The following is a 25,671-nucleotide window of genomic DNA, read 5'->3' on the forward strand; positions in this document are numbered from 1 at the left end:
CGCCTGTAGTCCCAGCTACTCGGGAGGCTGAGGCAGGAGAATGGCGTGAACCCGGGAGGCGGAGCTTGTAGTGAGCTGAGATCGTGCCACTGCAGTCCAGGCTGGGCGACAGAGCGAAACTCCATCTCAAAAAAAAAAAAAAGTTTTTTTCTCCAAAGAAGTTGATGTGACAGAAGAGGAAGCTCAGGACAGTGCTCATGGAGTAGGTCAATGCTGCAGGAATCAGGCCTAGAGTACAGTCCACCCTGTGCACTGACCATATACTTAGAAATTTAGGATTTGAGTCTAAAAGAGTTCAGAATAAAATGACGGATGCAGCACTTCAGAGAGGTAAAACTGTTCCAGGCCAACAATGTAAGTTTCTGTCATCAATGACTTTTCAAATCACAGGTTAGGAATATTTCCATTTGTTAAAAATTTCTGAAGTACTTCAATGGGATGGATTTGTTATCTCTGGAAATTAATTTACTTATGTTTGAAGAAGATCACTAGGTAAGTCAAGCCAATGAAACAAATTCCTAGGAATAATGAACACCTCCCTCCCTTGTTTTCTGGTAAATAATGCATTTTCTTCACTTGATAGAACGTTTTTCTACTATACAGATGAGCCAGACTACCCCCAATTAAAATTTTAAAACTTTTTGCATCATAAAATGTAATAAATCAAATTAGGTGCTAAACATGTTTCCTTCTTAGTCTATATCAACAGTTAATATCTCTGGGGAGAGACCTAAATAAGCCTAGGCTAGTCAGAAATCCAGTTTAAATAAAAAACATTAAATAACTCCTCGAACATACCATAAGGTCTTTTCCCCTCCCATTTAAATAATTTTGCTGCATGCTTATAAAAATATCGTATCATCTTCAGGCATTTAATTTCAGAATGGTTTAGAATCAACAAATGCTACCTTACCTCTTTACCATTTAGGCTCAGAACATTCAAGGCAGAGCTTCCCTCCAAAAATGTAACCCACATTTTATCTTCTACAAATCTTTAAGAAAGAGAAAACCAATAAAAAACCATAATTAATATCATAGACATAACAAGCTCAGTGACGACTCCCACGATTACCGATTATTAACAAGGGCCCGCAGAGGCCAGGAAGTAAAAAGTAAAGGAGGGAGTGCAGGCAGGGCTAGTGGTGACCTGGAGAGGGCACTCTTCCCCTAAAAACACTCCAATTTCTTTCAAATACTGTTAATGGAACAGCCACGAGAAATGGGTCTGTGCACCTCCATTTATGACCACTGCTAATCCAGTCCCATCCAATCCTCTATTTCACTGACAAGGCAAAAAGGGAAAGATGTTAAGTGACTTGTTCAAAGTGACTCTATAAAGAGAATAAGTTACAGGGCTGGGATCCAAGTCTCCTGACCCCACAACCCTGTACTATGTATTTTCACTGTCTCAGTGACTTCCCTGAAGAAAATTTCCTATGATCAAAAAAGATGAGAGGTGTCAGTGAAAAAAAACAAAACCACACTGGCCCCAAGAAGCCTTAGGTTGTGCTTCTTGTCTTTCGTCACTGACAAACATTTACTCTTTTGGGACTTCAGTGGTCTTTGATAGGATTCCAAGTTTTCACTTTTGAAATAAAACTCTCAAGAGGAAAAAAAATAAATAAAAAGGACAGAACAAGTTCTGAAGAGGGTCACGGGTATGTAATTAAGTTATTATTCAAAAAAGAACAAATTATGTTATCAATCTTATTACAGAAATAATTTGGCAAGTTGAACCACAAGTTCAGAAATCTTTACAGATTTTTCCACAATGAGAGAGGGGAAAACGTGTACACACACACACACACACACACACAATCACTTTCCCCCTAGTCCCCTGCTTAAACTAGGATTCCAAAGTATGAATTATGAATATTAAGAGGAAAAGGCCAAAAACAAAAGTGTGCACAAGTACTTCACCGTGGTAAAATCAAGGGCCGGGAGGGACTGGAACAGATTTCTACAATCCCGCAAATATGACCCAGGAAACTGATTCAGTTTCTTTGGCATAAAGCTGTATTGCAGGATGCTATTCTTTGAAATACACAGGGAGACCATTCTTACCTAACTACATGAAGGTATCTTGTTCAGATTGTTGACAATGGAGAATATCCCTCCTCCAAAGGTTATAATCACTATGGTAAGCATACATTTATGCCGCACCAGTCCCCTAAAACCCCAAACATTATTTGTTCTTTGATAGGTACCAACACTTTTGTGGTCCTGGGTTAGGGCTAATATCTTTGTCCTTATTCTCAATCAGCAATGTGCCCCTTACACATTTCTAACTTTAACAAGGGATTCTGGTTCTCATATCTATTGATTTATGTAAGTTCTTTTGGAAGGTGTATTTTCTTCCTGCTTTCACCCACTACGGTAAAAGCTTCTAGACTTTTCCTTCAATTAATGTAAGCATCTATATGTATTTAAATTTATCCCATACACATTTCCAGGGAAGCTCTTATTTAAAAATAAAGGGGTTTACAGAGTTTACTCACTCCTTAATGGCTTAGTCTAGACTAAAAGGTAATAACCAGTTTCTTCTCACTGCTTATAGAGATCCTCTCTTTGTTGACTTTCAATGTCTGCTTTTTCTCTTCCAACTTAGTCATCTTGGGGTTTAACAACCAGAATATTCCAGGTTGGAGACACCCCATGGTTTTATAATGTTAGGTTAATGCCTTAGTTTCTTACCAATACTTTTCCTAATGATGACAAACATTTGGAGGAAACCTTCTCGCTTCAATTTAACAAGTTCTTTAGAGGTTGGGTTATAAAGACAAGTCCCTTTCCTGTATCAGAGTCTTTTATCCCATATACAGTTTGGATTCTTTGTAGCTCAGTGCAGTATTTCACATTTGCTCAGGAAGACATTTATCTGCTACTTTGCTGCCCACTCACACAGTCTACATGATGCTTCTGGTGGTTTGGCATTTCTGTACTTGGCAAAGTATACTGTCATCTGCACACTTACAGATTTCACTGTGTACTTTCTAGAACCTTAAGATTTTTAAAATGTTTTGTTGTAATTTGAAAGCTTTGGGATAGATCTTTGTCAAAAGATTTGAGCAAAGTCTAAACACAATTTCTTCTCCATTTGTTCATTTACTCTCTGAAAGGACTTGAGGAGTCTTTGATTTTCACTCTGTAGAAGCCATACCATCTTAATTCTGTGGACTACGCCCTTTAGGATCTGGGGGTGTCATTACACACATGCTGACGTTCCCTACTAGATTACAAGCAGAAGTTGTATCTTCAATTTCTCCTCTGCTCTTCTACAGCAACTAGTATAGAGATCCGCCCACCAAATATCTATAAAACATACCTAACTAAGCAAATGAATGGTATTTAAAGGGATTTAATGGTACCTCTTTCCCTATGAAATTCAAACACATGCACACGTGCACATAATTCAGTCTCAAAACTGCTGTATAGTTGGAAGAGAAAGTTTTTAAAACAACAAAAGAGGCATCTGGTTCTGCAAAAGGCAGATGGCTAAGTCAATAAGGGAAACCAAGACTGGAAGGGAATGACTCCTGACTATTCATCACATCTCTGTTTGTTAGAAATTAAACATACTTAAAATTACTCAAATTTTTTTAACTGAGGCAGGGAGGGAGTCACTGTTACTTCTCCTTAAAACAAACAAAAAATAGCAAACACAGCTTCATTTTGTTATAGGGTTTTGTTACATGTTCTATTGTGTAGGAATCATGAGAGTTCGTATCTGAACTTGCACCTATTTTTGTTTTCAATTGTTCACATAAAGTCTCACTATTTAGCTGGATGTGGGGGCTCATGCCTGTAGTCCTAGCACTTTGTGGGGCTGAGCTGGGCAGATCGCTTATGGCCAGGGGTTTGAGACCAGCCTGGGCATCATGGTGAAACCCTGCCTCTATAAAAAACAACAACAACAACAAAAAACTACAAAACTTAGCCAGGCATGGTGGTGTGCACTTGTAGATCCAGCTATTTGGGAGGCTGAGGTGGGAGAATTGCTTGAGCCCATGTGGTTGGGGCTGCAGTGAGACATGAACACACGACTGCATTCCAGCCTGGGCGACTGGGTGAGACCCTGTCTTAAAAAAAAAGTTTCATAGCCGGGTAAGGTGGCTCACGCCTGTAATCCCAGCAGTTTGGGAGGCCAAGGTGGGTGGATCACGAGGTCAGGATATCAAGACCATCCTGGCTAACATGGTGAAACCCTATCTCTACTAAAAAATACAAAAAATTAGCCGGGCGTGGTGGCAGGTGCCTGTAGTCCCAGCTACTTGGGAGGCTGAGGCAGGAGAAGGGTGTGAACCCGGGAGGCAGAGCTTGCAGTGAGCGGAGATCATGCCATTGCACTTCAACCTAGGTGACAGAGCCAGACTTTGTCTCAAAAAAAAAAGTTTTGCTATTCATTTAAGCTTTCTAAGTAGAGAATTCAGTTATAAAACCTGTAGAATAATATCCACAGTATGATTTTTCTTTAGTTTGGAAATAAAAACACTCATATACTGAACACTAAATAAGGTGATATCTTTCTTGTTAAAAATTCTCTCCTTCCCCAAATAAGGTGATTTCTATATAGAAATGATTGTTTATGAATCACGAGCTACTTTTGCATAATAAACATCTTACCTTATAAGTATAACTTCACCAAAACTTGCAAACTGCTGCAGAAGCTCATCAATCAAGGCATCATCAAAAAAATTATTTTCTGGTAAAGAACTTTTGATTGAGACCAATACTGTACCATCTGGTGGACCCTGAACTGCAATTACTTCTTTATAAATGTTTTGCCTCTCTTCTGCTTCAACTTCAAATATATCTATATCAATCAGGGCAACGACAGGCCTTAAGGCATAAAGGAAGATAGATGTATTAGAAATGTTTTTAAAAGGGTGTATTTAAAACAAATTTCAAACACCATTAGAAAAACTGAGACTGCTTAAACCTATGGTCAGAAGTCTTCAGCTCAGCTCTTCCATAGTGCAGCAAAGTGCCTGGAGTCCACGTGTACAGGATTTTGCTTTCATCTTGAAAACTAGCATTTAGAAGATCTAGATCTTCAGCTGCAGTCAGAAGAAAGGAAAACACAAGAGAAGCTGTATGAGCAGGACAGATTGTGTAGAGCAAAGAGGCATTCTCCTTCCTTTCGTGAGCTTCAGTGGTTTGAGGCTGGAATGCCAGAAACACCTGGTAATAGGCAGGCAGTCTAAATACCTTTAAATTCGAAAGACTTTTGGTAAAGTTATCTTTTTATTCTTTGTTTAGTAAAAATTAAGATATGGCTTTACTTCTGAGATTACTTAAAGGACTGTGACTAAACGGTGTTTCATAAACAATTCAAGAGACAAGTGGCAGTTCAAACCATATGCAAACCACTGAAGTTAGTTTAGTTAAAAACCTAAATTAGCTTCAATTAAAAATTTCACAAAAATACTTCCTTGCTTCTCTTTACATGAAATTATATGAAAACAGACTGAAAAATTAAATAAGTTATCATAAACAGACTTGAGAATATTTTTAAAAATCTGACATATTTAATTTATTCTATTCTAGATAATGTTTCTTGAAAAACAATATTCTCCTCATTTGATATTATGTCATTCCCTGCTTCCTCATAAGTTTACATTAGTTCATTTAAATAAAGAAGTCCATTTCCCAACCTGATCTATCAAAAGGCCATTTCCTCCTTCTCCAAAGGACACGGTCTGTCCATGCAGGGGTGCGGCACTTTTCACTGGTGTCATAGTCATCAGAAAACAAGTCATACTTGTATGTCGGAGCAAAGGTTACCTTTCCTTCTAAAAATCCTCTAAAAATCTAAAATAAACATATACAAAATAAGTCATTCCCAAATAGCAACAAGTTCTGTTTTCATTCAGGCAGCCATCCATTAAATGTCTACTATATGCTGGATCTTCTCAGAAGAAATCTGTATGCATCTGACGAACACTTCTAGCTGAATGGAACAAAGCTTAGAAAAATAACCTGAGATGTAGCCTTTTTCATACTGATAGAGATAGGAGGCAGGGAAATTCTGGGCAGAAGTGGGTGTGTCCCCAGCAAGGGCTCCACCCTCAAGCCAAAAAGCCTGTTACTAGAGCTCCACGTGAGAACTTATATCCCTGTGTTCCCGCTCAACTGTTGCTTTTTTCAAAACCACCCATGACCTGCCTTGCCCCCAATCCTGTGCCCATAAAAACCCCAGGCTCAGCTGGCAGAGAGAGAAGCAGCTGGATGTCAGAGAGAAGCAGCTTGTCTTCAAAGGGACAGCTTGGCAGCGTAGTTTTGGAGAGGAGTCTGGCCATGTGATGGCTGGACTTCAGGGGAAGATTATTTATTGCTTTGTCCCCTTTTCAGCTCCCCTTCCAACCAAGAGCCATTTTCATCGGCAATAAAATCCCCCACATTTACCATCTTCAATTTGTTCATGCAACCTCATTCCTCCTGGACACCACACAAGAACTTGGGTGCCATGAGTGTGGGCGCATAAGGCTGTCGCACTGACCCTCCACTAAGCTGTTAACACTTAAGCCATCTGCAGGCGGCAAAGCTAAAATGGCACTGTAACACTTCCTCTGGGGCTTCAGCGGTTGCAGGCACCCTCCCCTAGATGCTGCCTCGGGGCTGGTACAGAGTTCGCTCTTGCCGGTGCCCAAAAGCGCTCACCCCAGCTCCTGCACTCACTCACCAGAACTCCCCCTCCCATGGGGTGGAGTGCAGCGGGTCAAGTGAACAGAGTTCGTCCCATCAGTGCCCATGCACTCCAGTTCCCACTTGCGAAGGGGTCAGGGAAATATCCTGCTTCAATACCACTTGTTTGACATTCGAGTAAACTAACTACATGAATAAGGGAATTCTGCCCAATCTTTGAGCTATATGAGACATTTGGAACTGTAAATGGGATTTTGGAAACATCTAGCCTGATATCTTATTCTCAAATGAGGTGCTGAGGCCTGAAAAGGTAACATGGTGCCCGAAGTGTTAGAATTCAGGTCTGGGGATCACCAGGCACCATACCAGATGGCCACTGATCCTTTTACCTAAAACATATATATATTTAATAAATTCTTCCCAAATTTTGTGGTCATAAGCTTTAAGAAGTGTTCCAAAAGTCAGATGACATAAACAAAAGTCAATAACCACAAGACTTAACCCCCCCAAAAAAATAGCCCTAAAGACTGATTCTAAACTATTACCAAGGAAAAAAAAGTTTATCCTTCTATTTGAAAGTGAATCTTATAGATACATAATATATTTTTCTTTATGGGAATTATTATAGGTTTTCTCTTTCCTATCTTTATTACTTTTAAGGGAGGACACCAACCCTTATATTGTCTTATGCCCAATTTCGGCCTCCAAAGAAAGAAGAAGTAAAAACTAAAAGGCAGAAATGGAAGCCACAGGCAGACAGCCTGGCACCGCACGCCCTGAGCCTGGTAGTTAAAAACCCCTGACCTAACTGCTTGTGTTATCTATAGATTTCAGGCATTGTATGGAAAAGCATCATGAAAATCCCTGTCTTGTTCCATTCTGTTCTGTTCATCAGTGCATGCAGCCCCCGGTCACGTACCCCCTGCTTGCTCAATCAATCATGACCCTATCACGCAGACCCCCTTGGAGTTGCAAGCCCTTAAAAGGGACAGGAATTGCTCACTCGGGGAGCTTGGTTTTTGGAGACGTGAGTTCACTGATGCTCCCAGCTGAATAAAGCCCTTTCCGTCTACAACTCGGTGTCTGAGGGGTACTTGTCTGAGGCTCGTGCTGCTACATTTCTTGGTTCCCTGACCAGGAAGCAAGGTGATTAACGGACCAGGAAGCAAGGTGATTAACGGACTGTGGAGGCAGCCCCTTCGGCGGCTTAGGCCTGCCCTGTGGAGCATCCCTGTGGGGGATTCTAGTCTGCTTGAGCGATGCGGACCCTGAGAGCACTCCCGGGTAGGTAACTGCCCAGTGGAACACCTCACCAGAGCAGCGCGTGGCAGGTCTCCATGAGTTAAAGGAAAAACTTATGTCGGCCCCAGCCCTAGGACTACCAGATTTGACAAAGCCCTTTACCCTCTATGTGTCAGAAAGATAAAAAATGGCAGTTGGAGTTTTAACCCAGACTGTGTGGCTCTGGCCAAGGCCAGTGGCCTTTCAAAACTAGATGGGGTTTCCAAAGGCTGGCCCCCATGTCCAAGGGCCCTGGCAGCAACGGCTCTGTGAGCACAAGCAGCAGATAAACTAACCCTTGGGCAAAACCTGAATATAAAGGCCTCCCTCCCATGCTGTGGTAACTTTGATGAATACCAAAGGACATCACTGGTTAACAAATGCTAGATTAACCAAGTACCAAAGCTTGCTATGTGAAAATCCATGCATAACCACTGAAGACTGTAACACCCTAAATTCCACCACCCTGCTCCCAGTATCAGAGAGCCCGGTCAAGCATAATTGTCTAGAAGTGTTGGACTCAGTTTATTCTAGCAGACCTGACCTTTGGGACCAGCCATGGGCATCAGTCGACTGGGAGTTATACATGGACAGGAGCAGCTTCATCAACCCAAGGAGAAAGATGTGCAGGATATGCGGTGGTAACTTTGAATGCTGTCACTGAAGCCAAACCATAGACACAGGGCACTTCGGACCAGAAGGCTGAGCTCATTGCTTTAACTCGGGCTCTACAACTCAGTAAAGGTAAGACTATTAACATCTACACTGACTCTCGATACGCCTTTCGAACCATCCAAGTGCATGGAGCATTATATAAGGAAAGGGGCCTGTTAAACTCTGGGGGAAAGGACATAAAATATCAACAAGAAATTCTACAATTATTAGAGACAGTGTGGAAACCTCAGAAGGTGGCAGTCATGCACTGCAGAGGACACCAGCGAGCCTCCACCTCAGTGGCCTTAGGAAACTCCCAAGCTGACTCAAAAACTCGAAAAGCAGCATCTACCCCTTACTGTGCATCAGTAGCAGCCCCCTTACTCCCTCAAACACCTGACCTGGTACCTACTTATTCTAAGGAAGAAAAAGACTTTTTCCACACAGAAGTGGGGCAAGTAATAAAAGAAGGATGGATCAGACTGCCAGACGGGAAGGTAGCTGTGCCACAGTTGCTGACAGCCACAGTTGCACTACCACTCATTTAGGTCAAGACTCACTTGAAAAGTTGTTAGGCCGGTACTTCTACATCTCACACTTGCCAGCCCTTGCCAAAGCAGTAGCATAATGGCGCGTTACTTGCCGACAGCACAATGCGAGGCAAGCTGCCACTGTTCCGCCCGGCATACAAGCTTATGGGGCGGCTCCTTTTGAGGATCTTCAGGTGGATTTCACAGAAATGCCGAAATGTGGAGGTAACAAGTATTTGCTGGTTCTTGTGTGTACTTACTCTGGGTGGGTGGAGGCTTATCCAGCACAAACTGAAAAGGCCTACAAAATAACCTGTGTGCTTCTCCGAGATCTTATTCCTAGGTTTGGACTGCCCTTACAAATCAGCTCACATAACGGGCCAGCGTTTGTGGCTGACTTGGTACAGAAGACAGAATCACTTGGAAGCTACATACTGCCTACTGACCTCAGAGTTCCGGAAAGGTGGAGCGAATGAATCAGACTATCAAAAATAGCTTAGGGAAAGTATGTCAGGAAACAGGATTAAAATGGATACAGGCCCTTCCTATGGTATTGTTTAAAATTAGATGCACCCCTTCTAAGAAAACAGGATACTCCCCTTACGAAATACTGTATTGGCCAGGCACGGTGGCTCACACCTATAATCCCAGCACTTCGGGAGGCTGAGGCAGGCGGATCACGAGGTCAGGAGATCAAGACCATCCTGGCTAACATGGTGAAACCTCGTCTCTACTAAAAAAAATATACAAAAAATTAGCTGGGCGTGGTGGCGGGCACCTGTAGTCCCAGCTACTTGGGAGACTGAGGCAGGAGAATGGCGTGAACCCGGGGGGGGCAGAACTTGCAGTGAGCCGAGATCGTGCCACTGCACTCCAGCCTGGGCAACAGAGCAAGACTCTACCTCAAAAAAAAAAAAAAAAAAAAAAAAAAAAAAAAGAAATACTGTATCATAGGCCTCCACCTATAGTAGGGGGACTTCCAGGCACTCCCCGAGTTAGGTGAAATTGAGTTACAGTGACAGCTACAGGCTTTGGGAAAAATTACACAAACAATCTCAACTTGGGTAAATGAGAGGCGTTCCGTCAGCTTATTCTCCTCAGTTCACCCTTTCTCTCCAGGTGATCGCATGTGGATCAAGGACTGGAACGTAGCGCCTTTGCAGCCACAGTGGAAAAGACCTCACACCATCATCCTGACCACCCCCATGGCTGTAAAGGCAGAAGAAATCCCAGCCTGGATCCACCAGAGCCATGTGAAACCTGCAGCTGCTGAAATTTGGGAGGCAAAACCGAGCCTGGACAACCCCTGCAAAGTGACTCTAAGGAGGATGACAAGCCCTGTTCCAGTCACACCTGGAAGCTGACTGGTCTACGCACAGCCGAAGCTGAGGAGAATCATCGTGGGACTCATTTTCCTTATAATTTGGACTTGTATGGTAGAAACTTCCACTGATTTTCCCCACATGGAGGACTGCTCTCAGTGTATATACATCAGGTTACTGAGGTAGGGCAACATATTAAAACAATCTTTCTGTTCTATATAGTTACTATGAATGCCTAGGAATTTTAAAAGGAACATGTTTATATAATGACACTCAGTACAAGGTGTGTAGCCCAGGAAACGACCGACCAGATGTGTGTTATGACCCCTCTGAGCCTCCCATGTCCACAGTTTTTGAAGTAAGATTAAGGGACTGAAGACTGGTGGGGACTTATAAATGATACAAGTACAGTATTAGCCAGAACAGAAGCAAAAGGGGTGCCCAAAAACATAATCTTGAAATTTGATGCCTGTGCTGTCATTAATAGCAATAAGTTAGGAATGGGTGTGGCTCTTTTGATTGGGGAAAAGGCTATATGACCAAAAATAAGTACATTTGTCATGAATTAGGACTATGTGGAAATGAATGTGGATACTGGTCTTGTGTCATTTGGGCCACCTGGATAAAAAACGAAAAGGATCCAGTACACCTTTAGAAAGGAAAAAGTGGCCCTTCCTGTATTAAGGGACAATGCAACCCTTTAGAGCTAGTAATAACAAATCCCCTTGATCCTTGCTGGAAAAAAGGGGAGCGTGTGATCTTAGGAATTGATGGGGCTGGACTGGATCCTTGAGTAATATCTTATTCTAGGAGAAGTTTACAAATGCTCTCCTGAGCCAGTGCTTCAGACTTTCTATGACGAACTAAATGTGCCAGTACCAGAAATTCCAGGAAAACCATGAAATTTGTTTTTGCAATTAGCCGAGCATGTAGCCCAGTCTCTCAATGTCACTTCATGTTATGTATATGGAGGAACTGTAATGGGAGATCAATGGCCATGGGAAGCCTGAGAATTAGTACCTACAGACCCAGTTCCTGATGAACTCCTGGTGCAAAAGAATCACCCTGATAATTTCTGGGTCCTAAAAACCCCAATTATTGGACAATATTGTATAGCTAGAGAAGGAAAAGAATTCACTCACCCCGTAGAAAAACTTAGTTGTCTGGGACAGAAACTGTATAATGGTACCACAAAAACAGTCACTTGGTGGAGTTCAAATCACACACAAAGGAATCCATTTAGTAAATTCCCAAAGTTGCAAACCGTGTGGACCCACAGGGAGTCCCGTGGAACTGGACAGCCCCCACTGGATTATACTGGATATGTGGGCATAGAGCTTATGCCAAATTACCTGACAGTGGGCAGGTAGTTGTGTTGGCACTATTAAACCATCTTTCTTCCTACTGCCCATAAAGACAGGCGAACTCCTGAGCTTCCCTGTCTATGCTTCCCACGAAAAGAGAAGCATAGCTATAGGAAATTAGAAAGATGATGAATGGCCCCCTGAGAGAATCATACAATATTACGGGCCTGCTACTTGGGCACAAGATGGCTCGGGGGATACCATTTACATGCTCAACCACATCATACAGTTATAAGCTGTCTTAGAAATAATCACTAATAAAACCTGCAGAGCTTGACTATTCTGGCCCGGCAAGAAACTCAGATAAGAAATGCTATCTATCAAAATAGATTGGCTCTCAACTACTTGCTAGCAGCTGAAGGAGGGGGTCTGTGGGAAATTTAACCTTACTAATTGCTGTCTACACATAGATGATCAAGGGCAAGTAGTTGAAGACATAGTTAGAGATATGATAAAACTGGCACATGTGCCTGCGCAAGTGTGGCATGGATTTGATCCTGGGGTCATGCTTGGAAAATGGTTCCCAGCGATAGGAGGATTTAAAACTCTTATAATAAGAGTTACAATAGTAATAGGAACCTGTTCACTGCTCCCTTGTTTGCTACCTGTACTTCTTCAAATGATAAAAAGCTTCACTGCTACCTTAGTTCACCAAAATGCTTCAGCACAAGTGTACTATATGAATCACTATCAATCTGTCTTGCAAGACGACATGGGTAGTGAGGATGAAAGTGAGAACTCCCACTAATGAGTGAAGTTCTCAAAGAGGGGAATAAGGGAGGAGAGCACCCCTCATATTGTCTTATGCCCAATTTCTGCCTCCAAAGAAAGAAGAAGTAAAAACTAAAAGGCAGAAATGGAAGCCACAGGCAGACAGCCCAGCACCGAGCTCTGGGCCTGGTAGTTAAAAATTAACCACTGACCTAACTGCTTGTGTTATCTATAGATTTCAGACATTGTATGGAAAAGCATCATGAAAATCTTTGTCCTGTTCTGTTCCATTCTGATTACCAGTGCATGCAGCCCCCGGTCACATACCCCCTGCTTGCTCAATCGATCACGACCCTCTCACATGGACCCCCTCAGAGTTGTAAGCCCTTAAAAAGGACAGGAATTGCTCACTCGGGGAGCTCGGTTTTTGGAGACGTGAGTCCGCTGATGCTCCCAGCTGAGTAAAGCCCTTTCCTTCTACAACTCGGTGTCTGAGGGGTTCTTGTCTGCATGCAACTCATCCTGCTACACTTTAAGGACACATAATTCTATTACTTATTTACCTATCCACACATATTTAAGTATAAAAAGACCCCAAGAAAATTTTAAAACATCTTGATTTAAAAAGGCATGTTTCATGACCCAAAATCTTAATGCAAGTATCTTCTCAAGTATGGATATACCTGTCCAGCATTTTTCTGATTGATAAGTTGATCTCCTGCTATAAGAGAATCCCAATTTTGCTGTCTTATGAGCTCTTTAACTTCTTCGTTAGGGAGATCGATTCGATAGTTGAAATCACCACACCAAAATACATAGTCATGGGAAAACAGCATCCTTCCCTGAAAGCAATGAGATAGAATTTTAAATTCCAAACAATCAATGTTCAAAAATGTTTAACAACTGTTTCTTTGCCTGAGATATGCTTGTCTCCTCCCATGTCCTGTTTCTTTAATCCAACAGTAATAACACATGTGAAAGGAAAATCAATCTCAGGACCCCAAAATCACTAAGCCCAGAGAAAAATCAAGCCAGGAACTATGACAGATAAATCTGCCTCCCATTTTATTCCTAAATAAGATAGCTCCAAAGATAAGAAGCTACATACTCCCTCACAATTTGCCCACAGGAAATTCCTTGTGGACAAAGTACAGACAGAACTCAAAAGTCATCCCTCTGAGACTCACCTGAGACAAATGCACATCTGACTGCTTCCTCTGTCCTATTGTTTATGTAAAAATGCAGATTCACTGAGCCAGACTAAATTATGTGTTCAGTAGAAGGCTGATCTAGGACTTAAAAGAATGCAACCTTTTGCCTCTTACCTACTTCTAACCTGGAAGCCCTGACTTCGAGTTGTCCTGCCTTACCAGACCGAACCAGTGTACATCATACACGTATTGACTGATGTCTCAGGTCTCCCTAAAATGTATAAAAGCAAACTGTGCCCCTGACCACCTTGGGCACATGTCATTCTGAATTCTGGAGGCTACATCATGGCCACGTCCTTAACCTTGGCAAAATAAACTTTCCAAATTGACTTGAGACCTGTCTGAGATATTTTGGGTTAATACACACGAAATATCTATTTAGGTGAATATTCTTAATGTTTCTAGGAACTATCTTAAATTTTCAAAAACACTGATGTAGAATTTGGGGCAAATTAAAATACATTTCAAAGCTTTATCTTCAAGAACAAGCAGCAAGAGCTTACCATAGGAAAACTCAATTTTCGTGCTATTTCTACAAAATCTTCATTTCTTTCTTTGACTTGTGACTGCCCTGCAGCAAAGTGGCTACAGACAAAGCAAAGGCTGGTTGTATGGAAGAGCATTCGGATTGCAACTGCTCCTTTATTTCCAGTTGCACCTCCCATTCCAGTCTTCACAGTATCAACTGCAACATCCCTTTGAAACAAAGAATTCTAAATCGCAGATTTGAAACTTGAAGAGTTCCATGTGCATAGGAAATTAGGAATATACATAATCATATAAGTACACATGGTATGGTACTTTGAAGGCAAGCCTTTGAAACAGTACAGTGAAGCTATTAGTGAGTCTTTAATCAAAACCCCCAAAACCCCATTTTAAAACAAGAACTATGGATACTTTTTGTTTGAAGAACTGAAACAATAAACATTCTAGGCTTTTCTTGTTATGTAATGGTAGGAAGTAGCCTTAGAGGAGTGTTCTGTTTACTGACCTGATAAAAGGAGCATGCTGTGGTCTGATAAAAACAAACAAACAGACGCCCACCAACTGTTCAGAAGCCAGCAGCACATACTTGTTGTCTCTGGAGATTGTCTTCTGAAGTTCTACAGCCCAGAGCTTCTGATTTGTTGTGCTACAAGAAAATATTAAAAAGAGAATTTTTAAAAAAGATAATTGACAGTAGCCTCTTTATGACAACTATCAATTATACCTTTATCTACCCAAATTTCCTAAGACTCTGAAGGAAGCTTAGGCTGTTTTTGTTTCCTTTAAAAAGGAAAATCTACAGTTTAGCCAAAAGAAAACCACATTTCAAAATCTAATTTATTACTTCTTTACAAAGAAAATATAAAGACATTAAATGACTACTCACTGGGTGAGTAAACTCAAACTTATACATTTTACTTTTTCCTTAAGTATTCATTAAGATGACAGAGAAGTACAGTACTATCTGTGGGAGATTGGTTCCAGGACCTCCCGTGGATACCAAAATCCAAGGATACTCAAATCCCTTATATAAAATGGAGCAATACTTGTACATGTACATCTCTCCTATACTTTAAATTACCTCTAGATTACCTGTAATACCTAATACAATGTAATGCTATGTAATTAGTTATTATATTGTATTGTTTAGGGAATAATGATACAAAAAAGTCTGTAAGTAAAAAAGACAAAAAAAAAGTCTGCACGTTCAGTACAGACATAATTTTTAAAAATATTTAATATTTTGATGAGTTGAATCCAAAGATGTGATACCCAAGGATACGGACAGCTAACTATATGTGCTTCCAAATACATTTCCCCACTTTTTAAAATTTAAAATTTTTCTAAATTACAATTCATGTCTTTTTAAAAAATCTTGCTATGGGAAATTAGAAGACATAATCATTAAACAAACCACTATATACCCATTTCGAAATTACCAACATTTTGCCAATCTGTTTTCTTCCATCCTCTTTACCTTATCACATTTAAACATTAACAATTCCTTATTATCATCTAACATTTTATACGTACAGTTCCCCATTTATAAAAAAAAAATCTTCTAACAGTTTGTTTCTTTAAAAAGGGTCCAAACAAGGTCCATGTATTGCATTTGCTGGTCATGTCTCCTGATCCCTCTTTTTTTCTTGAGATGGGGTCTCACTCTGTCACCCAGAGCTGGAGTGCTGTGGTGGGATGTCGGTTCACTGCAACCTCTGCCTAAGCTCAAGTGATCCTCCCACCTCAGCCCCCCAAGTAGCTGAAACTCATTCTTCATTTTCTCAATGAACCTTATCCTGAGCATTCATTTGAGACTTCCAACACATACCTGTGTCCCTATAGTTGATTCCCTTTTCCTCTGTTTTCCATTGCACTTTTCTAACATGCTGTATAATTTAACTTATTGTTGTTATTGTTCACTGTCTGATTCTTCCCACTAGAATACAAAGTCCATGAAGATAGGGATTTTGTCTGTTTTGTCTGTTTGATTCATTGGAGGTACTTAGAGTGGTGCTCAGTAGATACTGCTTAAATAAATGAATAAATATTCACCACTTTATTGAAGAAGAGAATATATATATTATGTGTATATATATGTGGGTGTATATATATGTGTGTGTGTATATATGTATATGTATATATTTGAGATGGACTCTCGCTCTGTTGCTCAGGCTGGAGTGCAGTGGCACAATCTCCACTCACTGCAACCTCTGTCTCCCAGGTTCAAGCGATTCTCCCTGCCTCAGCCTCCTGAGTAGCTGGGATTACAGGCATGGGGCACCATGTCCAGCTAATTTTTGTATTTTTAGTAGAGATAGGGTTTCACTATGTTGGCCAGGCTGGTCTCAAACTCCTGACCTCAAGTGATCCGCCTGCCTTGGCCTCCCAAAGTGTTGGGATTACAGGTGTGAGCCACCACGCCCAGTCTAAAGAAGAATTTGATTAAACCTAGCCTAAAGAAGAATTTGATTAAACTCTATTTAGACAAACAACTGATCCATGCGCTTAGTACTAGGAATCCTCAGAGTTAAATTCTAGTTTAAGACCTGAATATATTTTTCAGGAAACATAATCAAACAACAAAATGAGTGAAATTGATTTCTTTCCAATTTTCCTGATGTGAACTGTTATTCATTTTGGCTAATAAAATATTTGTCACTTGCAAGATTGATGACTATTTCAGCCTATAATTTTCTCCTGAAAAATCTTTTAAAATGTCATAAAATATGGGAAACTGCTGAAATTTAAAAGCAAGCATACTTTGTTAAAATAAAACACTGAAGCTTTAAGCTTCACTCATATAATTTGTATTTATAATATGGGTTCAGAGCAGCAATTCCCAAACTGTGATCTGGGGACATCTTTTGAGGGTTCCCAAAGCCCATGGGGTCACAACTATTAAGACATCTTTCACTGTGTTGACTGACATTTGCACTTATGGTGCAAAAGCAACAATGGGTAAAAGTGCTGGTGCTCTCGCTTGAATCCAGGCACCAAACTATACTAGTCATCACTACAATCCCCACTGCCATATACCTGCAGGAAAAAAAAAAAAAATGCCATTTCACCTAAGAATGTCCTTGATGAAGCAACAGACATTATTAATTTTATTAAAGCTCAACCCAGGTCGCATCTTTTTAATATTCTGTGTGATACACAGGAAATAAACACAAAGCACTTTAGTTGCATACTGACTTATGATCTACAATTCAAAAAAAGAAAATACTTTAAGTTGGGAATCAAACTGCCACTTTTTTTTGGAATACAATTTTTCCTTAAAAGAACTAATGACAGACAATGGTTATTCAGATTTAGGTTACTTGGCATTTTCTTCAGCTAAGTCTGTCTCTTCAAGAAAACCAAGAGCATTTGTTTTCAATGGAAAAACTTGAGTTTTCAGGCAAAAATTAGTATTCTGGAAAACTTGTATCTGCTACCATGATCCTTATAGCTTCCCAACAATTATTTTCTGATGCAAATACCAGTGATGGTAATTAAACAATATGATGCTTTGGTATTATATAATGAAATGTGTAAAATTTGGAAGCGCTACATAACTTAGGGAACCCAAGTGACCAATACATGATGTTACAAAATCATGCAAAGGTAAAAGATGATAGAGCACAAAAAGTTCATCAATACGGTTTCAGATTCCACTTGCAACTAACCTTTAAGACACTACCATTTGGTGTAGTGTCTTATCTACACTACACCAAGATAATACTTCTCTGTTATCTACACTACAGCAGAGAAGAAATGATCTGTTTTGGTGTAGTATCAGAGAAGAAATTATCTAGAAAAATTATTAAAATATTTCCTTTTCAAACTACATAATTATGTGATTTTTCTTCATACACTTCAATCAAAACAACATACTGTAGAGACTGACACAGAAGCAGATTTAAGAATCTGGCTGTCTTAAACTAGACATTAAAGAGATTTGGAAAACTACAAGACAGTGCCATCCTTCTCAGTAAATTTTTTGTTTTGAAAAAGTTATTTTTCAAAAAATTTATTTTATGTTAGCATGAAATAGGTTTATTATTGTTTTTAAGTGAATTAAATGTTTTAAATTTTCATTTCTAATTTCTAATATAAATAGAAAGATATAAACAACAGTAACAAAAGTTATTTAACATTCTCAGTATTTTTAAGTGTGCAGAGAAATCCACAGACCCAAAAGTATGCGAAATGCTCTTTTACAGTTTAACAAGCACTTTTCCATTTATTATTTCAAACTATCCTCGTAACAATTACTTAATTATCTGTCATCCATAGTTTCCCTCAACTGGCAAATTTTTCAGTGTATTAATGTGGTTAGCTTACCTTGCATTCACAATGTTTCCAGCATTCAATTCTACCATTTCTTCAAAACCAATTGCAAATATATCAGTTGGCTTACTTCTTTTATCTAAAATTAAGCATCCAAGAAATACTTTTAAATATAGCTTTAGGCAAATGGCAACCCTATCCAATACAACATAACACCAGAGCTCATAAAAATTGATTTTTGTGTTTTGAGCTTAACCAAATTCACATTAAAGGCAAAAACTCTTGAGTGGAATAAAATTATTAAAATTTACTTTCTATTAGGGTGTCCTAAGTTTGCTTCTTTAAGACTTATCCTTGAAGATTCTTCAGTCCTTTCAGAATTCACTTTGAAAAAATTCTTGCTAAAGTTTTTACCAGAGACAGCACAGAAACAAATCATTTCTCAAATCAAAATCTCACATAAAACTGGAGAGAGAAAGAAATTATTCAGAAAAAGCACAAAGAATAAAGTGACTGAGAAACTACCTCAAATTGCTGGTAACGGGAGGAATTTTTCACATTCAAATTTGAAAAACATAAGCTTGATCTTTTTGCTATTTTCTGGGTGAAAGAAATCCAGGAAAACTAGGAGAGATCCAGAAAGTAGGACACATCACCCTGTCTAGCTACTGGCACTCTGGAAACTACAAGAACTAACGGAGTACAGAGCTGCCTGAGAAAGCGGCCCAGCGAGACTTCAGGTGCCCCAAGTTTCTAGAAATGAGGACAAATAGCTAGAAAGAGCCTATATGGCCAGATGCTACAGCCCCTGCCTGTAATGCCAAATCCTTTGGAAGGTTGAGGTGAGAGGATCACTTAAAGTCAGGAGTTTGAGATCAGCCTGGGCAACATAGTGAGACCCCATCACTACAAAAAAATAAAAATAAAAAAATTAGCTTAGCATGGTGGCATGCCTGTAGTCCTAGCTACTCAGAAGGCTGAGGAGTGAGGATCTCTTGAGCCCAGGAATTTGAGGTTATAGCGACCTATGATATAGATACTGCACCCCAGCCTGGGCAACAGAAAAAAGACCCTGTCTCAAAGAGACAAAAAAAAAAAAAAAAAAAAAAGAAGAGCCTATAGTCTGAACTGATACTGAAATTTAAAAAGAATTATTGACTGCTATTATGCGCAAGGCTCATGCATACATCATCTCATTTAATCTGCCACACAAACATAAGAAAGATTCTTTTTGTCTTTTATTTACAGACAGGAGGCTCGCCCAAGTTCACACATAAAATGCAGCCTGGCATACAGACTCTAAAGCCAAACTGCCTTAGTTCAAATCCTGGCTTTGCCGCTACTGCATGAACATGGGCAGGTTCCTTCCCTTTCTATGTCTCAGTTTCTTCATCTGTAAAATTGGAATAATGGTGTCTATGAAATAATAGGTCAGCTCTGAGGATTAAATGAACACATGTAAAGTACACAGAATTATACTGTTAGCTGTTATTTTATTATTATTACTATTACAACTTCAAGTTCGGTTAAGTAAGAAAGGGCATTGTAGGCCGGGTACAGTGCCTCACGCCTGTAATCACAACACTTTGGGAAGCCAAGGCGGGTGGATCACCTGAGGTCTGGAGTTTGAGACCAGCCTGGCCAACATGGCAAAACCCCATCTCTACTAAAAATACAAAAAATTAGCCAGGCGTGGTGGCAGATGCCTGTAATCCCAGCTACTCAGGAGGTTAAGGCAGGAGAATCGTTTGAACTCAGAAGGTTGAGGTTGCAGTGAGCCGAGATCCCGCCACTGCACTCTAGCCTGGGCAACAAGAGCTAAACTCAATCTCAAAAAAAAAAAAGAAAGAAAGAAAAAAAAAGATTTTTATTAGAATCATGAACTTAATTTTCTTCTTTTTAAAAATTAACTTTAATTCCTTTTTAAAATAGTATATAATTACCAAGTTTTATATGTGAGGGTGATGTGTATAGGAAATGGTGTGAGATAAAATTTTTCTTTTCTAGTTATTTTTCATCAGTTTCACCTTAAACCCTGGGATTTTCCCCAAACTTTTAATTGAAATGCCCTTTCTCTTTTGTTTTTTTGAGAACGAGTTTCACTCTTGTCACCCAAGCTGGAATGCAGTGGAGGGATCTCAGCTCACCACAACCTCTACCTCTTGAATTCAAACGATTCTCCTGCCTCAGCCTCCCAAGTAGCTGGGATTACAGGCGCACACCACCATGCCCGGCTAATTTTTTTATTTTTAGTAGAGATGGGGTTTCACCATGTTGGCCAGGCTGGTCTCAAACTCCTGTCCTCAGGTGATCCACCCACCTCGGCCTCCCAAAGTGCTGGGATTACAGGCGTGAGCCACTGTGCCCGGCCCAAAATCTTAATAAAAGTATCCTCTGCTCAATGTTTGGTTCTGGCTATTAACAGTTTGGTGCAGAGAACCCAAACTGAATGCCAACAAAGTTTTTCAAAGATAAACCAGTATTCTTAAGTCATCACATAAAGTACCAATAAATATCACTAGTTTTATAAGGTTGCTCAAGATCCACTCTGACATTTCTTATCTTAGTAACTAAATAGAGGATTAAGAATTGAAAAATGGGACATAGTAGGTTTGAAAAATAAAACTCAAATGATCAATTATATTTTAATTATGTAATTTTGGTTAAAATTAATAAATGATCCAAGATTATGTCCATTTAAAATAAAAACAAAACTAGATTTTCTTATATGTGTGGTTGCCTTCAAAGAAATCTATGTGTGAATTCCTACTTCCTGAGAATAAACTATGAAAAGAAAAAGATTTTTTGTTTTACCATTATGTGTTTTTATGAAGTAGAAAACAAAGGTCTAGAAATTTTAAAAAGGTAAGATTTTAATAGATGTGATCTTTAAAGACGCTGGTCTTCAAATATATAGCTCCAAGTTTCTTTCATAAATTAATGCATACTCTGAAGTGCTATATTTGTTTTCTAGATCAATACATCACAGTCAGGGTTTATTAACTAAATCCATATTATAAAAAGCCAACCTTGAAACTCCTGGATGCCAGCTAACTTGGGTGCATCAAGAAGCCAGTCAGTGAGTGTCTGATTCTTAAAAGCTATGCTGCGAAACTGCTTCCCACCATTCACATTCCAGGTTCCGACACATACTCGAATTTTCTTGGGCTTTGAATATTTGTAGAAATTCTCACACATACTCTTCAGTACTTTAGAAGATGCTAATCAAGACAAGACACAACAGAATTTTAGCTGTATCAAACCATTTATAAAAATTGATTTTCATAACTGAGATATGATGTCTACCAAAAAGCACAATTATTATCACAAGCACAAACAAGCAAAAGATACATGCACAGGCACAAAAAAAGATCAGCCTTCAAAGCAAAGCCTGTTATGAGGCAATTAACCAACACATCTTAAAAAAAAAAAAAGTCAACATTAAATACAATAGCCAAGTAAAAAATAAAAATACTACACATAAAGAATTATTGCAGCAACATGCAGAACAAATAGTTCTGTTTCAATGAAATGGTACATTAATGTACAAATCCTAAGAATCATACATTTTTAGGAAGATAGCAATTAACTTTCTACATCTTTCATTAACAGTCTGGTAAAAATATAAATTTCATTTTTCTCCAAACAATACCATTTAAGAACATTTACATTTAAGATTGTAGCTACTGACAGGCAGCTTGATGAATAATGGCTCCTTGACAAAAATGCAAGATGATATTTCTGAAAATGAAATCACTACTAAATGCTTCCCATCTCACTCAGAGTGGAAGCCAAAGTGCTTAAACAATGGTTCACAAGTCCCTAAACAATTTGTTTTGTTTTTCCACCCTCATCTTCCACTCTCCCTGGTGCACTCTGCACGGGCCTTCCTTCTGTTTCAAAAACATACGAGGTCTGCTTCTACCACAGGGCCTTTGCACAGGCTGTGCCCACAGCCTGCAACACTCTTCCTGTACATCCTTCAAGTTTTCACTTTCCAATGAGGCCTTCTCTGACCACTTTATGCACTCTGCCCTTAACTTTCCATTATCCCCTCCCTGCTTTATTTTTCTCTATCACATTTATCACATTTATAAACTATGTATTTTATTTATTTATCCTGTAACTTTCTCCCCTCATGAGAATGGAAAATCCATGAGGGCAGACATGTTAGTCTGTTTTCTTTATGGCAATACTCCTAGTAACTAAAAGACTACCTGGTACACAGTAAGTGCTCAATAAATAATTGTTAAATGAATGAATGTTCAATACATTTTGAATCCTCAATCTCTCTCTTTTTTTTTTTTTTTGTCTACAACCCATCTTTTTTCTCTTTCTAAACCACATTCTATCTTGGTTAAATTCTCAGCATAGAACGTTAAAAGCACCTCAACCTAAAAACAGAATCTGTACTTAATTGGTAGCTAACTGGTAACAGGAAAAGGACATCAAAACTCTTTTCACCTTATACCACATGATCTTATTTTATTATGATATTATGATACCAAGATATAGCAGTCTTATGAGGAAATGAGAGTGAAAAATGCAAGTAACATCTTAGTATTCTTGTAAAGATAATTTTGACCTGTGGAACTGCTGATTTAGGTAAGTATATCACCATTGTTTCCAGGGGCAGATATGCAGATTGCTCACCATCTAGCTGTTTGCTTTGATAGCTTGTATAGAGGTGTCTGGGTGGTAATGAAAGCAGATTACTTGTCTGGCCTGTTAGTACGGTTAATTCAAAGCTGACTGTACCTAGATAAAAATAATTCTCTACGATTACAGTTTATCATTGCTCTCTAAAATTGAAGTCACTACTTGTTGTTACCAATGCAAACATAGCTTCTACAATCTATTCTATATCAACACACAGGTTCTATAATAATTACATGGCTTAAAATATTCAGCAAGACAATGAACTGTGTGAACAAAAATGTGCTGCCTCACTGTATGAACTAATAAAGTCAGTCAGTTTTTAAGTGAAATAAAAAGGTAAAAAATAGTCCTAGTTTAATCTTAACTGGTGGCACCTTAATGTGCTTAAAGAAACAGTGAGTCAAAAAAATAAAATAAAAAATTTTAAGGAAGAAACAAGTCTATGCTCAAACAACAGATGTCCATCCCTAAATACCATACCATTTCAGAAAATGGTGTTCATTATGTAAATTAAAAATATATCCAGGTGTTCCCTTCCTCTACCCTTCTCAAGAAAATAATCAACAGCTTCTCAAAACATTCAGAACAATAACTAAGCCAAACAATTCTTAAAGGATAGCAAATCCTTTTCAACTAAATTTCTGGCAAGAGTTAAGCTTTCATTCTTTTTGCCACAGATTCATGTTTAAAGACAAGATCATAAACCTTGCCCAGAGAATGCAGACATGAGATTCCTAGGAATAAATAGGCAAGAAAAATAAAAAATAATCTTTAGGTCTTACACACTAACTATTCTTTGTTAGAAATCTTGGCACTTTTTAAAATTAAGAGATTTCAGATCATATTTTAGTGCATGTCTATAGTTTCGAAACTATTTCATTCACAATAAGGAAATGCAACAATGCCTTCTTAAATATTATGTGTGAGAAACACTGTTGAGTAGTCATAAATATCACAGATGGCGCTCAGAAATTAATTCAACGTAGTTACTTCTGGATTTTTTTCCATCAGCCTGTTAAGAGTAAGGCATAACGCTAATAATGTTTGTTCAATGAAATGTAAAGTGAAATTAAAACTAGCTGAATTATCTTCAACTGGAATTAAGCAATTGCTACAGGAAGACAAAGAGCACTGCACATTTTCTTCAGAATGAAGTACTTAATTTTCTCAAGCTTGAAATTCTTTTCTCAGATTAAAACAAGATATCAATTTATCCTGTTAGAATCTGATGGCAAAATGAGAAAGCTTCCAATTATATGGCTTTATTTGTTTACAATATCAACTTCAGAAAAAAAAAAGAAAAAATTGCTTTTATTTATAGATTGATTTTCTATACTGTACCTGACTGTAATGTCTGTTCAGAAACTATGGATGCATCAAGAAAAAAACAAAGAATCATTAGTAAAAACAAGTTACAATTAAAATGTAGAGTACAGTGACAAAACATTTTGAGAAGACCACACTTTTTTATTTTAAGTCAATTTGATGACTTTATTTTTTCTGATAGCTATAGAACACCAAAGGTTACAAATAAACGACAATGATGGATACAAACCTTCTGCACCTAAGAAAAATCCTACAGTGACTCAGTGATGTCCACCATTTCACCATCAGAAGCCCCTAGGCCTGCTCTTCTGGCTGCTCCTGTGTCTATGTTATGCATGCATGTGTACATGTATGAGAATATTATGAATATAAATATGAAAACCTAAGAAGATGGAGGATGTTGAAGATATGGAAGATACTGCCCTAATATACAACTTTTAGTATTCTTTCTGGGACTTAGCAGTTGATAAGTACAATCACTTCAGCTATAACAAGAAAAACACATTCTAAAAACATCACCATGCTATGCAAATTTTGCAAATTCCCACAACCACAGGGCTCATGGGAAGAATGGGGTAAAGGGTACCACATTCAAAAACTTCAACAGTGACACACCAAAAAAGACAGGAACCTCATAAAAATAGTAGCAAGACATTACACGTTAAATGGTTATGAAATACATGAATATAACCATTAATAAGGCACTTCGTCTTGAATGAAGTTGGCTTGTAGAAATGGGCATCAGACAGAGTGCAGCTTGTAATGTGAATAATGGTAAAAGGGCTATCTGAAATTAGATGAAACGCTGAAAGAAGAGATGTGAATAGGTGTGGCTCATAACACACGTAGTGAACTGAGGCGGGGAAGATGTTTGAGGCGTGTGTGCATACGCGCATGTGTGTTTTATATGTTATATATCTTTCTAGCCATCTTAGTTCTGCTGGGTGCACTTTTCTGCATTTACCTAGTGTTGCTTGCCAGCAAAATCACTCATAAGCTCATGCAAAATTAGCCTTATACTCAAACAGTTCCCTAATATATCACAGTGGAACAAATTCCCATTCTCAGAACAAGCGTTACAGCAGAACTGACTGTACTTTTTTTAAAGGTATTATTTTACTTATAGTAAAATGTGCAGGCAACTAAAAACACTAATGCTGAAGTCTGGGGATTACATAAGTCCCTTGCTTCTCCTCTTCTTTCCTTCAAC

At 38.9% G+C, this 25,671-nt stretch overlaps 1 protein-coding gene across 5 annotated transcripts in view; it reads right to left on the reverse strand.

The window, feature by feature from the left end:
• SYNJ1 (synaptojanin 1) overlaps window positions 1–25,671 on the reverse strand; it is a 106,781-nt gene that overhangs the window by 29,132 nt on the left and 51,978 nt on the right. For 4 of the 5 annotated variants that reach the window (XM_011960137.1, XM_011960136.1, XM_011960139.1 and 1 more), the window contains exons 13-22: window positions 24,477–24,500; window positions 21,506–21,697; window positions 18,531–18,615; window positions 14,710–14,850; window positions 14,222–14,414; window positions 13,191–13,349; window positions 5,655–5,811; window positions 4,940–5,057; window positions 4,624–4,839; window positions 914–992 (exon numbers count right to left, since the gene is read on the reverse strand). In XM_011960137.1, the coding sequence (XP_011815527.1) occupies window positions 914–992; window positions 4,624–4,839; window positions 4,940–5,057; window positions 5,655–5,811; window positions 13,191–13,349; window positions 14,222–14,414; window positions 14,710–14,850; window positions 18,531–18,615; window positions 21,506–21,697; window positions 24,477–24,500 (1,364 nt within the window). The remainder of the gene's footprint in view (window positions 1–913; window positions 993–4,623; window positions 4,840–4,939; window positions 5,058–5,654; window positions 5,812–13,190; window positions 13,350–14,221; window positions 14,415–14,709; window positions 14,851–18,530; window positions 18,616–21,505; window positions 21,698–24,476; window positions 24,501–25,671) is intronic. The other variant, XM_011960138.1, reaches the window with a different exon arrangement.

The sequence above is a fragment of the Colobus angolensis genome, unplaced genomic scaffold (assembly GCF_000951035.1).
Source record: "Colobus angolensis palliatus isolate OR3802 unplaced genomic scaffold, Cang.pa_1.0 Scaffold506, whole genome shotgun sequence".
NCBI lineage: Eukaryota > Metazoa > Chordata > Mammalia > Primates > Cercopithecidae > Colobus > Colobus angolensis.